The following is a 15,561-nucleotide window of genomic DNA, read 5'->3' as shown; positions in this document are numbered from 1 at the left end:
AGTACCGGTGTTAGCCAGGTACCCCTCTGGTCCCCGTAGTCTTCTTCCTTGCGGAAGAAGAGACGGGCCCCGCTCCCGAAGGAGCAGGAGGACCCAGCGGAAGGAAACCCTCCCGTCCCACCGAGGTGAGACGGGTCCCGAGAAGCTCCCGAGGAGACTTCTTAGGAGGGAGGAGGCAACCTTCTTCTTCCTCCGGCTGTGAAGCCTTAGAAGTCGAAGGGGAAAGAGGCGGCAGCCGACGACGATGAAGAAGATGAAGAACGACGACGACGACACCTTCCTCCTCTTCTTTCGTCAGCTTCCTCAGGACAGACGTAAGATCTGCTATCCAGGGCGGAGCCGGGGCCTGCTGTAGCCGAAGCCACAGGGCCCGGACGCACCTGTACAGACAGACCAAAGTCTGGGGTAGTACCACCACGAACAGGGACGACGTCAGCAGGTATGGGCATCTCAGGAACAGCAGGCACAGCCAGCACAGCATCGGTAGGGACAGCCAGCGCAGCAACGGCAGGGACAGCCAGCGCAGCAAACGGCAGGGACAGCCAGCGCAGCAACTGCATGGACAGTCAGCCCAGAATCGGCAGGTACGGCAGGCAGCACCGGAAACACAGGAAGTGGAGCAGCAGCCAGCAACATCCTGGTACCGGCGGCAGGTCCAGGGGCGAGCTCTAGGGCAGCGGAAGTGTGGTCGCGGCAGCGCGGCAACCACGAGCGGCGGCGGCACGCCCCCCTCTCGGTACGGCAAAAAGAAAACAACGGCACTTCACAGCGGGCTGTAGGCAAGACTGTTTTACCACGTGAGGCGAGTACACCAGGTGAGGAGGGACGTCGTCACCTGTGGAGCGTGGTTACCACTCCATGGGTGACCGCAGTAGGCCCAGACATAGAACCAGCAGCCCCTGGACACTAGCACGCCCTGCAAATGGAAGGACGCCCATACCTCACCAAGGTCCACCCTCCGTGGCAGTAGCAACCTGCGGAAATAACAGTAGTAGCGATTAGTGGGGGGGAAGTCCCCTCGCGCGGGGGGGTGAGCCCTCTCCGAACGAGTGGAAGACCCCAAATACAATTGTACATCGGGCACCGAGCGCCCTCCCCCGCGCTCGACGGATCGGGCGAGGAGAAGAACGCAGATAACCTCCCCCCCCAAGGGGAAGGGCCATCTGTGGGAGCAGAGCGGGGGGGGGGGGGGGGGTCTCGTTCCCCACCCCGCACAGCACCCCATGTACCAATAATAATAATAAGAGCCCGAGAGCAATCGTGCCCTCGGGCGGCCCGAATGCAAGGGCATAAGGATCAATTCCCTGACTGAGCGGAACCTTGAACCAAATAAATATTGATGCAATCAATAATAAAAAGGAAAAAAATAAATGAAAAAGAATCTTGCATTACGATTCACTTCACAATGAATAAGGGCTCGGATCGAGCGCATTTGCGCCCTCGTACCGAGCGCAAGGGTAAAAGGATCCATTCCCGATTATGAATGGAAACCTTGATCCATAATGAATTGATGCAATCAAAATATATATGAAAATGAAAAAGAATACTGCGCTTGCGATTTCACTTCATACAAATACAAATGTGGGAAGGATCAATTCCGGGAAATAGCGGAAACATTGATCCAAGTAAACAATGCAATCTCAATAAAATATGAAAATGAAAAAGAACTGCACTTGCGATTTCACTTCATTCAAATAAAAAGGGGAAAAGGATCAATTTCCGGGTAAGCTCGGAAACTGATCCAAAAATGAGTATTGCTACAATCAAAAATAATATATATGAAAATGAAAAAGAATAAACTGTACTTGCGATTCCACTTCCCATACAGAATAAGTTTTCGTGCCGAGCGCATTCGCTCGGCAACGAGCATACAGGTCAAAAAAAAAAATATAAATGAAAAGAGCACTTACTTACGATTTTCATCTACACATTTCCAACCAAAATATACGCTCGAGCGAGCGCTCTCCCGCCCTCGGCACCGAGCATACACAATACGAGGATCATTTCTGGAAAATGAAATTCCCGCACTTACGCCCTTCAGTCCCGGCACTCGGGTAATCGGAGGGCTTGGGTGAAACCAAGATCCTTTAATTCACAATTGAATTCAATGGAAATAATATGAAATGATTGTACTTACAATTCAGTTTCACTAGATAAATAGAAAAAGAAAAACACAACCATGCGAAAGCAACGACGATGAAGCGGGCAGAGAAGCGATGATAACACTCCCACACGCCAGCAGGCCGAAGGCAAAAGTGGTTTGTTTACCTCCCAGTCGCGCAGCGCGCGCCGTGTCGGACAAGCAGTTAACTACCGAACCCCTTGTTTTTCGAAAGCTTAACGACCTATCCAGCTCCCGCTAGTACCCTTCCTATTGTAAAAGGACCGAAGGTTTGTATGCCGTGTCGGAACAATTTGAATTTCTGTCGGGGACGATGACGGAGTCTATAGCTAAGTATATATCTGCCAGGGAAGTTGAATGTATAAAATAACCAATTAGCCCAACTTTACCTCACTTTAACTTTATAAGGATTTCTTTTGCCTCTTACATCTTTCAGGTAGCCTATCCAATTTTCACTATGCCTTCTGTGTGTCAAAATGTATTGATGCATAGAGTAAAGGTGAGGTACACCTGTATTCCAACTATGATATTTTACTTCTGGTTTAAAACTGCTCACCATTTGATGTTTCACCATGGTAGGAAAAGACCATCAATAATACATTAAATTTACTACTATTAATACTACGTATAATGTTTTGAGGTCTGTATCCATCTAAAGATTTTTTTATAGGATCAATCGTAATTTGTTTAAGTATAAAACTTAAATAAGAATTTTTTTTTAGGGACCCAGTCCTTGAGAAGTGATTGGCATCTGTAGGAAATTCTAATGGAATAAAGAAGACATTAAATAACAAAGAAATTTTCTTCATTCAAGAGCTGAGACATGTGGGTTCAAAATATCCCCTCAAAAATGACAATTGAATTTTAGGGGCTATGTCAACCTAAGTACTAAAGGATAAGCAGGAGATTTTTGGTAATCATCATCACCCCCCCCCCCCACCCCCCCCCCCAAAAAAAAAAAAAACACACAAGACTCATCCTCACCAAGTATCAGCATCACTTGCATCCAGATGAAGAATTCAGAATAATCTCCAATCCATCTACAAGGAAATCTGGTGTATGAAATTTCATTAATCTAGTTATATGACTAATGTCATGGGAAAATCACCTGTGACACTAGCATGAAGGAAAGAAAACACAAGAGAAAATCCCTTAGAGGTGGTCTTCTTAGGCAAAGCCTTAGCAACACTAGTGTCAAATCTCCCATATACAGAATCTGAAGAGAGAGGAGAATAATCAGACCCCAAATTGGAAACTTTTAGAGAGCGAGCAGTATTAGAATGCTCCACTGAAAAGAACTGTAGATATCTACCGAAACACAACTGAACCAGTTCCTCAAAACCTGAAATGACTGATTCTAATTGTTCCTCTTTCTTATCCAAGGGGAAAGTAGAAGAAGGAGAAAGTTGAGAGGAAGAGCTGGACCTAAACAAGTCTTCCTCATTTGTGATGACCAAAGAAGCCTCAGAGCCAGGTGGTCTTATAAGACCTGGCAGTAAAATTCGACTAATCCACTCTGGTAAATACTTGAACTGAGATTGGTTTCTTTCAAGAGCCAACTGAGAAAATCTGACTGATGCAGGAGGGCGAGAACCCTTTAAACACTGTGACTTACCTTCCAACACAGGAGAAATGTGACCTGTCTCCTTACTGCCACTAAAAACTCTTTTGCTCGCACTTACCTCCTCACTCCTCTTACTATTCAATGACTCACACATCACTGATGCTAACTGCATCCCTGAAGAAACTCTATAGCCTACTGTCACTTGAGAATTCGCAGACACTTTCCTCGGACTCAATGAAGCGACATGCAGACTCAATGAAGCTTCCCGCAGCCTAGAATACACCTGACACAGCCTATAAGAAGACGCATGCGGAAGCTCACACAGACTCAACACTTCCCATGGCCTTGAATATCTGACACATTTATTATTTTCTTCAGAAAGATAGCCCCTAAAAGCCACAAAAGCATCTGAAGCGGACATACCCGAGTCCTTGGTGAAATTAAAATTCGGACTATCGTCAACAGAGAAGGAGTAGGCGTGAAAACTTACTACCTGAATGCCTAACTAAGGACTCCAGACTCATTGAGGTGTTGCATGTGCAATGGCACTGGGACAATGGGTTCAAAAGTGAAGGCCTAGACCTTTTCACCCTACCATGAATGTCTTTAGGTGAGCACAATCTGCGTTTGTCCATCAAGGTCTGAGAAGCAAAAGCATGAGACACAGGGCACAGTCCATGAACATCCTGGGATGTTAGTCCTCATTTGAGAACCCCAGGATTTCCATGCCTGTCAGCAGGTGGAGTCAATGGGACAGACAAGGCTGCGTCAGCAGAGTTGCCAAATGAACGAGGGGACACTGTCCCTGTCAATGCACTACATATAATAGATACAAAAGATTAAAATTTGTTATATAATAATACAAACCTAGATTTTACAGAATGAAGATCAGACCATTAAATCTAACCTACTACCCTGAGCTGACGTAGTGAGTGTGGAAGGATGTGAATCTACTAGAAAAGGAAATTCAACAGACCAATCTATCTCTTGATCAGAAGTTACTTCTAAGGAAGACTTAGATGCAAGGCTAGCTGTTTTCTTTACAATCTTCCTAACTCTATCCTTTTCCCTCTAATGCAATACTTAACCATCTCTATCTCCTGCAAAGACCATACCCTATACAATGATCACAATGGTTGTCAAAATCACAAGTTATCCCATGAAGATCAATGCATAATTTGTGCGTATTGAACTTTAAAGAAAGCAATCTGGTCTTACAACTGCTTACCTTGCAAAATCTAAGAGATTTTGATAAGGAAGATTTAGAAGGAGGACCCATAATGAGAAAAAAACAAACAAGAGTCAAGACGACCCAATTCGATAACCAAGAAAAAATAAAACCAAAATTCAGAGCACTTGTCTACACAGCCAGCCATGTTCATCGGCAAGAGTAGAATGAGCAACCAAGACATTTGCTGTGCTTACACCCACCCTGATCAGGGTTGGGATAGTAACTACTATTGGGAGCATTTGTTACCAATTGTTTTAATTTTAACATTTGTTGAACCCGCGCCAAATACTAGTCGCAGATAAGGCTGAATGATAGAGGGTAGTTTCACCTCAAAAATTCTTATTCTTTTAAAATGGGATGTGGACTTCAATATCATCCTCTTGAATATCAACAGCAGAACAACTCTTAATGTTTTGTTACTGGTAATAAGTAAATAAAAGTGCAGCTGGTTAGTAATCATTATTATTACATAACACTGAGTAGATCAGAGTCATCACCCTAGACTAGAAAAAAAGGCCCTAGAGACTTCTTCAATGAGAAGCGAAAGCCAGAGTTGATTATGTTAAAAAAGATGAACTGCTTGGTACAAAGGGACCAAAAAAGCATATAAAGTAAAAGGTATAGTGAAAAGCAATGCCACAGTGGGCAAAAGGGACACTGCAAAGAACCGCTACAGTCTACAGTTTAATACAAAAGGGGCAATCCCTCAACAGGGATGGACTAGTTAATGGGTACACTACAAATAGGAGGAAAGTCTCACACATTACTTGCAGACTATAAAATTTTTGTCTTCCAAACCAAGCAAAATTGCTCTCTGACTGACCAAAGGGATGGAGGATGGGAATTCAATGTGGAGCACTGATTTGTATACAAAAAGGATATGGATTACTTTTTAAAATTTTTGATCATTTATATAATGGCTCCCATCACTGCTTCAACCAAAACAAACTACGGAAATGAGCAGAGGTGACAATAATGCTTTGACTCTTACAAAATAATTAGCTGTAATAAAATCATATTTGTATTTGTGTAATGGCAACTGGAATTGGAGGTCCTTCAAGAAGCTATGCTCAGTATGGCCCACTGTAAGTGTAGTATTCAACAAAGTAAAAAAAAAGTATTCAAAGCTTGATTCCCCAAGGGGCAAGAAAAGCAATAAAGAGACACAGAATGCCTAGCATAGCATTAGGACAATGAAGGCGAGACAAAATGATCGATCAATCAATCACACATCAGGGAACATCTGTCAGGCAATCACCAAAGAATCTAACATAAGTGCCAATGGATTTGCCAGTGGCACCTCCTTGGTGGAGGACAGAGAGAGATGCTTATACTGGATGGTATACTCCCATTCCACCAACCCTACTTTTTTCACAAGACATGGAATGATTAAAACTTACAAATGGTTCCTTCTCCATGATCAGCAAAAGATGCCTATTTTAAGATAATGGTCTGCACCTTGTGCCATGAAGGCAATACTGCAATATCATTACCTGTGATGTTCATTTGTGAAAACATAAAACTTCTTGTTATGGGTATCTAGGAGATCTCTCAAACGCTTATAGACAGGAAGAGAGCGATGTTTCACTTCAGTAATTACAGTCTGCAGGATTATAACATTTGTGATGCTGTCATGGGATAAAACATCAATCTGGAATGGAAGGAAAACAACAGAGAAAAATTATATACATCTGGCTAATATAATATAATGTTAGACTTATCAGTAGTGCAAGCAAAGCTTTCAACTGTATTTTCTCTTTGTAGCACATAAAAGCCACATAGAAAAAATGGGTGAATTACCTTCAGATTTAAATAACCATTACATAATACCTATGAAAAGCGTGACAAAGACTACTAATTCATATCATGGAGTACTCATATCCATATAAATCACAAAACTTTACAGCATAGGCCTTTTAATTATCCTTACAAGCATTTTTAATAGTGGACAAAATGTGCAAATTATGAGACTTCTTGATAATGGATAGCAAACATACCTTTAAAAAGAGGGGTGTCAAATGAATTAGGAAATACATGAGGAAGAGATCTCAACACTGGAAATTAATGATAGGGAGAAATTAAAACTGCTTGACACACAAGTTTATATCTTCTGTTAATTATTTGTAAGACTGTGAATCCTAATGTATTCAGCGAAACCTTTCAGAAAACAATTAATAATTAGTTTTACAGCCTCAGCTAGATGTCTATGTCTAGTGGCAACTGCCACTAATAAAAATGCTGAAACTAATACGTACCTCTATGCATTTCAGGGACCGTGCGTCATCGTTTTTCTCAAATATCTTTTAAACTACTTATTTGATCATGATGGTACTTTCACACAGTATACAAGACACCTCCCCCTAATTTTTGGTAATATAGTGAACTCTCAAATGGTGTTAGTTCAGGTGTTTACTCTTGACTTTTAAAGGCAAAGTCGCAAGAGTCAGCAGGATCCATTTACAGAACCGAATGTCTGACATCCCCATCCCATCCCTCTCCCTCTCTCTCTCTCATTCTTTCTTTATCGCTGTTTTTCTCATCTCTCCCCCAACAGCTCTATGTAATTTACAATATGCAATAAATACAGTTTTTCATGATAGTTTTCAATACCAGCAGATAATTGGAAAGTTAAAAATAAAAAGGTAGGCGAGGTTTGACGTAACGACCATAATAACAGTTCAATTTCTGAATGTTTTCTGTTAATAGTAGCATTAATTGTATACCGGGTTGTAGATTAAACTTTGGTTACCTTATTTTACCTACTCATAGTCAACATGTTGATACAAGGAGTAAAGGATTTAAGAAGTCGTGACAGTAGGTGCATTATATAGGGTAAATCAAGGCTAAAATGATATTGTTAAACTACAATAAAGTTTTGTACATACTTACCTGGCAGATATATACTTAGCTATAGTCTCCGACGTTCCCGACAGAATTTCAAATCTCGCGGCACACGCGACAGGTAGGTCAGGTGGTCTACCTTACCCGCCGCTGGGTGGCGGATGTACGAACCACTCCCGTAAGCTTGTCAGATTTTTTTTTTTTTTGAACTCTTCCACCTGTCTCCTGAGGGGAGGCTGGGTGGGGCCATTAATCGTAAAAATAATATCTGCCAGGTTAAGTATGTTACAAAACTTTATTGTAGTTTAACAATATTCATTTTTGTACATGAACTTCCCTGACAGAATATATACTTAGCTGATTGGCACCCTTGGTGGAGGGTAAGAGACAGCTCAATAATACAGGTAGACGGGAAACAACTAATGTTGTAGGATATAAAAACCTTGGTTCTCACCTTTTCAGGATGAAGACTTCATAGATACTATCTCTGAGTCTGCATTGCCTGGAGAGCTACAGCTAGGACGTGACCTGATGCTGAAAGACTCTCGGATCTACCACTGGGATATGTGATCCCCTATTGTGGTAGAATCCAAGTCGGATGCTGTTAGAGGGACCTTGTCCGCTTACCTAACAGATCCTTACCACTACCTCTGCAAGGAGCCACCCACCCACCGACCACCTAACCAAAATACAAAGGGTTAATATTACGACAAAAAGAGGTGCACTCCGCAACCTCTTTCAGACAACCAAAAACAACAATATAAAATATAGGGGTTAACATACAAAAAAATTTACACAGGATAAGTTTCAGCTCCCTGCCCCAGCAACCGAATCCGCCGATACGAAAGGACCCAAGGCGAAGCATTTATCATATGTGATTTTTACATCACGTAGGTAGTGGTTTGCGAAAAACCGATTGGCATCTCCCAAAAAGTCGCCTCCATCAAGTTCAGCACAAGACATATTTTTTCTGAATGCAAGCGAAGTTGCGATGGCTCTCACCTCAGTGAGCTTTCACTTTCAGTAGTCTAAAATGATCTTCCTTACAGGCAACATGTCCTCTGTAATAAGGCTTCTCAGAAAAAACGGAAAGAGCATTCTTCGACATGGGCCGAGTGGGGTCCTTTACGGAGCACCAAAGCACATCTTGATTAGCCTTAAGTGTTCCTTCCTCTTAAGAAATACTTCATAATTCTCATAGGGCAAAGAGTTCTTTCAGGCTCTTCCCATACTAGAAAAGATAAACTACGAACTTCAAAGCTCCTGGGCCAAGGGCGTGATGGGTTTTCATTCTTTGCCAGGAAACTTGGAAGAAATGAACACACCATAGAATCTTCCTTAAACCCTACATTGCCCTCAATAGCTGGAGCTCACTCACTCTCTTAGCTGTACTAGGGCCAAAAGGAAGATAGCCTTCTTCGTCAAATCCTTGAAAGAGTCTAAGCCAGGAGGTTCGAATCTAGACGATCCAAGGAATTGTAGGACTACGTCTAGATTCCAGTTCGGTACTACATGAGGACGCTTAATGGTTTCAAATGATCTAATAAGATCATGCAGGTCCTTATCATCGGATATATTTAAGCCTCTATGCCGAAATACCGCCGCAACATACTGCGGTATCCCTTAATAGTTGACACAACCAGATGACATTCTTCTTTGAGGAAAATAAGGAAATCCGCAATTTTGGCCGGTCACAGAGGTACTGGAAGAGGAAATGTTCTTCCTCTTGCACCAACGTCTGAAAAAGGACCAATCCCACTTGACTGGTATACACGCAAGGTGGAAGGTCTCCTCGCTCTTGCGATTGCTTTAGCAGCTGTTGCTGAAAAAGCCTTTCGCTCTGACCAAACTTTGGACAGTCTGAAAACCAGTCAGACTGAGAGCGAGGAGATTTTGTGGTACCTGTCGAAGTGGTTGTCTGAGTAGATCGCTCCTTAGCGGGAGCGATCTTGGAAGGTCCACCAAACCATTCCAGTACCTCTGTGAACCATTCTTGGGCCGGCCAAAAGGGAGCGATAAGGTCATTCTCGTTGAATCGGACTCTACGAACTTCTTGATGGTTAGCCCCAGGATCTTGAAGGGGGGAAACGCGTAGAACGTCGAGTCCGTTCCAGTCTAGAAGAAGAGCATCTATTGCTACTGCCCTCGGATCTGATATCGGAGAGCAGATAGGATCAGGCCTCTTGTTCTTTGACGTGGCAAAGAGGGTCTATGTGTGGCCTGCCCATAACTTCCACAGGCTCTGGCATACATCCAGATGAAGGGTCCACTCTGTGGGAAGGACCTGATCTTTCCTGCTGAGGAGATCTGCTCTTACATTCCTTTCTCCCTGCACGAACCTGGTGAGAAGCTTGATTCCTCTTTTTCTTCTGCCCACAGAAGAAGGTCTCTTGCTGTCTCGTACAGGGAGAAGGAATCCGCGTCCCCCCCTGTTTCCTGATGTATGCCAGAGCTGTAGTGTTGTCCGCGTTGACCTGACGACTACCGATCTCTGACTTTGGGCTCGAAAGCCTTCAGAGCCAACCACACAGCCATCAACTCCTTTCTGTGATGTGCCAGGCTACCTGGTCCCCCACCCAGGTACCTGACACTTCGCTGGTTCCCAGAGTTGCACCCCCACCCCATGTCAGACGCGTCGGAGAACAACACCAGGTTGGGGGTCTGTGATTGAAGAGACAGTCCCTTCGCAAAGAGGTGGGATCTGTCCACCATAAGAGATGTTCTTGATGTCCTGGGATAAACGACAGGGAGAACGTCAAATCCTGAGAACGACGACTCCAATTCCGATGCCCCAAGAAAGAATTGGAGTGGTCTCAGGTGCAACCTTCCTAGGGAAACGAATTGCTCCAGAGAGGAGAGCGTCCCCAGCAGACTCATCCACTCCCTCACTGTGCATACTTCTTTCCCTAAAGAAGGTTGTTACTCTCTCGAATCCTCGGGCTATCCTTTCCTGCGAGGGAAAAGCCCGAAAACTCAGAGAGTTCATCTGTATCCCGAGATACACACACTCTTGCTCGGGAATTAGTGATGACTTCTTGAAATTGACGAGAAGTCCCAAAGCCTTCGTCAATTCTAAAGTTACTTGTAAGTCCTTCAAACAACGATCTTCTGAATGGCCCTTATTAGCCAATCGTCGAGGTACATGGATATCCTCACCCCTTTCAAATGAAGCCATTGAGCCACATTCCTCAAAACTCCCCGTGAACACTTGAGTGGGCGTTCGAGAGGCCGAAACACAGAGCCCTGAACTGAAAAATTTTTCCCCCCCATCATGAATCTGAGAAACTTCCTCGAGGAAGGAAATGGATCGGTACTTGGAAGTAAGCGGTCCTGTAAATCCTCCACCCCCTGGACGAAGTGCTGCCAGCACTGATGAAAGGCGTTCCATCGTGAACTTCTTCTTTTCTACGAAGAAGTTCAGGGCGCTTACATCCCAACCACCGGTCTCCATCCCCCTGAGGACTTCGAACTAGGAAAAGGCGGTTGTAGAAGCCCGATGAATGATGGTCTGTCACTAGTTCGATAGCCCCTTCTCCAGCATATGATCTAACTGCTAGATGGAGAGCTTGATTCATGATGGGGTCTCTGTACCTGGCCGTCAGTTCCCTTGGGATGGCCGTCAAGGGAGGTCTTTCGACGAAAGGGATGAGGTAACCTCTCCTCAAAATAGAAAAGGGTCCAAGGACTCCGCCCCTTTTTGGGCCCAGACTTCTGCAAACTCTAAGAGTCTGGCGCCCACCGTTGATTGAAGGACTTGCAAGTATTTGGGGGCTTTAAACACGACTTGCGAAAGTCTTACCCCTTCTTGAAAGGTCTACGACCTCTAAACGTAGAGGTTCTTGATGAAGATGCCCTCGAAAGGTTCTCGAAACACTTGCCTTTTCCTTCTTAGCCTTGGTAGGGAAGGAAGGGCGAGGTTTCTTGCCGACTGTGCCAAAAGGTCCTGGGTGGCTTTTGGCCGAAAGTGACCTCGAAATGTCCTGCACTCGTATGTTTCGGGAAACAACTGAGTAGACAGAGGAGCAAAACAGCAAAGAAGACCTCTTGAGCATGGGAGGACGACTTCGTTAAGAAGGAACAATAAAACCGACCTCTTCTTCACGATCCCGGCCCCATAAAGGGAGGCGATTTCACGTCGCTCCGTCTCTTTACGACTGTCCATACAAGACAAAAAACACACATAAGATCTTCTGGCGAAATTGACTCTGGCACTTTCAATTTTCTTGCTAGGACTCCCAACGACCAATCAAGGAAGTTAAATACTTCTAGCACTCTAAACATACCTTTGAGCAAATGATCCAATTCATTCATTGCCCAAGTCGTCTTAGCAGAGTTAAGGGCAGTTCTCCTTGTCGAATCTTTACCAGTGCCAAAAAGAAAAATCCGAATCAGCCGAAGACGGTCAGACCCAATCCTAAGGGTCTCTCCTGTTTCGTACCAGGAAACCAGCGCGTCCTGATAACTTCGAAGGAGGAAAAGCGAACATCGTTTTACCCCGCTCTTCTTTGGAAGCCATCCAGGAAAACTAAAACTCCTCAGTGCTTCTTCATAGAAAGAGTTGGCTTCATCCTCACACAAGAAGAATCTTCGCTGTCTTCGCCGTTGAAAAAAGTGAGTGAGGAGAAGGAGGAGCCGTAGGCGTAAGGGAATCCCCAAAAAAACTTGTAAAAAGTAGCTCTGTAAGCTTCTTGTAAGAAGAGACAGCAGCAGAAGTGTTCGGTTCCTATCCGAACCTTCTAGGACGTCTTCTCGAGGCTTATGAGCGCGGAAGATCCTTATGTGACGAAGGGATCCTAGCAGGAGTTGAGCGAGAGGTTGGAGAACGCCCTCTCTTAGAAGAGTTCACATCCACTGGAGAACGATGAGAAGATCTGGGGAAGTCTACGATGAGACTCCCTCTTCGAGGTATACGGAATCTCAGCCGAAGGAGAGGTAGGGCTCCTACTCCGAGAATCCTCGGAAACATCCACAGGGCGCTTACGAGGATTGGCCGAGCGCCTACTATACTCTATGCGCCTATCCTGAGGCGAGCAGCTGCCAGGAGAAGAGCGCCTATCGAGAGCAGAGCGCTTGCGCGGCTCTCCATACCTGTCCAGTTGCGTACGATCAACGGAAGTCCGACTGGAAGGCGAAATGCGCCTACTAGGAGAAGCTGCTTGCGAGACTCTTGACGTCTAACAAGAAGGGTAACATTGCAGGAGAAAAGGCGCTTCAAAACTAACGAGCGCTACTTGGAGAAGGGCGCTTCCGGGATTCCTGGTGCCTACCAAGAGACAAACGGTCAGGAGAAGTGGCGCCTAGAAGCGGGGGCCCGAGAGCGCCTACACGGAGAAGGGCGCTTGAAAGACTCTTGTTGTCTGCCCCTAGGAGAATAATCAGGAGTATGACGCCTTAAAAGAGACGAGCGCCTACTAGGAGATCTATGTGCAGTAGGCTCTTGGCGCCTACCTTGCGGGGAGCGGCTAACAGTAGGCCGTCTCATGCACACGACTCCTACCAGACTCTAGATGCCTGTCAGGAGAGAAGTCACGATCCGACACTCGAGGAGAGTGATCATCTGGAAGAAGAACGCCTACTTGTATAAGGGCGCCTTCTAGAATCTTGAGGCTGCTGAGGAGAAGTTTCACGCGAGGGAGTTGAAGAAATCGCGTGATGAGCAGGTGCAGTGCGCTTACCGGAAGCGGGAATCCAATCTGAAGAAAAAAAACTTCTTTCTCCATAGAGCGTCCTATTCCGATGTTTGGCGTCTTGAAATCGAGAGAGAGCCAGGCGAGCGACGGGCGCTCACTGCGAGCGAGGGAGCTCACTCGAGCGAGGGCGCTCACGCGAGCCCCACCCTTCATACGAAAACCAATCCCATATGAAGGAGAACGATCCTCTGAAGAGCGGCGCCTAGATCTCTGATCGGAAGAGAAACGTCCTATTCTTCCTACGTGATCTAACTGCTAGAGAGTCTGCTAGCGCCGTGATCTGAGCTTGAAGTCCCGCGAGTACTCTCGTAGGAGAATCTTCTTGTTCTTCCTCGGAAGCAGGCGCCGAGCGCGGAGCGCGAGAAGAAGAAGCGATCACAGGATTTCTTGGGTTTCTTCGCCTCCACCGACGATTCTTCCGGGAAAAAACCTCCGGGACTAGAAAGCCAAAGGACTGCAGGGAGCTTCCAAGCCCTCTTCAACGGGCGCGACGCATCCGGGGAGTTCCAACCTCTCTTCGGAGAGGGAGACGACGAAGAGGAGAAGCATTGGCGTAGGAGCTCCTTCTTGTAGCGATCCGAGGCAGCCTGGGAGCGTACTTCAGGATCTGCCGAGGGGGACGCCTGACCGGTGGGGGCTCTCCCTAGCCCTCCTGCGGCTTTCGACTTTCCTACTCCCACTGGAACTGGAGTCTGGAAGAGGTCTAGGCCTAGAGGCACTAAGGAGCCGGTCAGACGCACCCTCCACAACACTGGGGACACTGCACTGATCACTAACACTCTTCCTTACCTTCCAACTGACGAATCTTCTGATCCATAGAACGATCTTGGCTTTCAGAGCTGCCGCCTCCGAAGGCGAATCTTCGGCTTCGGTTGCGCGGGGAGCCGGGGTCTGCAACTGGGAAGAAGGTTCTAATTCTACGTTAGTACTATTAGGATCCAAATCCACATCCAACTCAAACATTCTAGATCTGCTAGAACTTCTAGAGGAAGCCTACGCACTCTATCACGTTCCAACTTCCCTAACATAAGAAGAGAGAGCCTTATATTCTTCTTCATTCAATCCCTTACATTCATTACAAGGGTTAGCAAAAGCACATTCATTCCCCCTGCATTTCATGCAAACCGTGTGGGGGTCTACCGAAGCTTTCGGCAACCATCACCTTACATCCTTCATTCACGCAAACTAAACTAAACAAAACCGAAGTTTTAACTACCGATTTCTAGATCAGACATCGTTCAAAGAAAATCAAAACTCAAAATCAACCGGTCCACAATCAGCGTATGCCAAGCCAAACAAAGCGAATACGTCACCAAAAGAAGTCCAAATTAACTCCAGGCAAAGCGAGAATCGAAAAACTATCGAGAGGAACCGACAACAGTTGTTATCGTTCCCGCGACAGAGAAAATCTGACAAGCTTACAGGGAGTGGTTCGTACATCCGCCACCCAGCGGCGGGTAAGGTAGACCACCTGACCTACCTGTAGCGTGTGCCGCGAGTTATTTGAAATTCTGTTCGGGTTTAACGTCGGAGACTATAAGCTAAGTTATATATCTGTCAGGGAAAGTTCATGTACAAAAAGAAAGAGTAGTAGTCTGCTCACTTGCCTCCAAATCCCCCATGTAGGCATCATCAGGTAAGGAAAAAAAAAAAAAAGGAAATGGGTATAATTTGGGGAAACTACTATCACTATCAAAATATGATTGTGTGTGTGTGTTTCTGAATTCCAATCACAATCAAATTTTGTTTCTACTAATCTAACATCAATGTTATTCATTTGTACCACACTGAGTTTAGTGAATGAGGAGAGTTTCATGCATCTTGAATTACATTACTTATCATTAATGTAAAGTGGCGCACTAGCTACACATACATACCTATTTTTGAGATAGGTAGCAAATTAGGATTTTACTTGTATTTATTAGAATTAGGATAGTCGTTTATGAGTGCCACAAAACTTAGATGTACGAACCACATCTTGCGTACATCTTTTGATTGTTTACCTTTACATAACCCTGCCTGCTCAATTCGTAGTTCTTCATTTTTTTAGACAAAATGGAAAATTAAACCTTTTTCCTTCCTAATTTCCTGATACCTATATTTACAACCATCA

The 15,561-nt window shown here is 45.0% G+C and overlaps 1 protein-coding gene across 1 annotated transcript in view; it reads right to left on the bottom strand.

Annotated features, from left to right (window-relative positions):
- The window catches only part of LOC135200288 (exosome complex exonuclease RRP44-like), a gene marked incomplete in the record, with an annotated part of 161,420 nt that overhangs the window by 108,952 nt on the left and 36,907 nt on the right, over positions 1 to 15,561 (bottom strand). The window contains 1 exon segment of the mRNA XM_064228787.1: positions 6,411 to 6,568. Within this exon segment, the coding sequence (XP_064084857.1) occupies positions 6,411 to 6,568 (158 nt within the window).

This window comes from Macrobrachium nipponense, chromosome 26, assembly GCF_015104395.2.
Source record: "Macrobrachium nipponense isolate FS-2020 chromosome 26, ASM1510439v2, whole genome shotgun sequence".
In the NCBI taxonomy this organism is placed as follows: domain Eukaryota; kingdom Metazoa; phylum Arthropoda; class Malacostraca; order Decapoda; family Palaemonidae; genus Macrobrachium; species Macrobrachium nipponense.
This window is presented reverse-complemented; position numbering and strand designations above follow the sequence as displayed.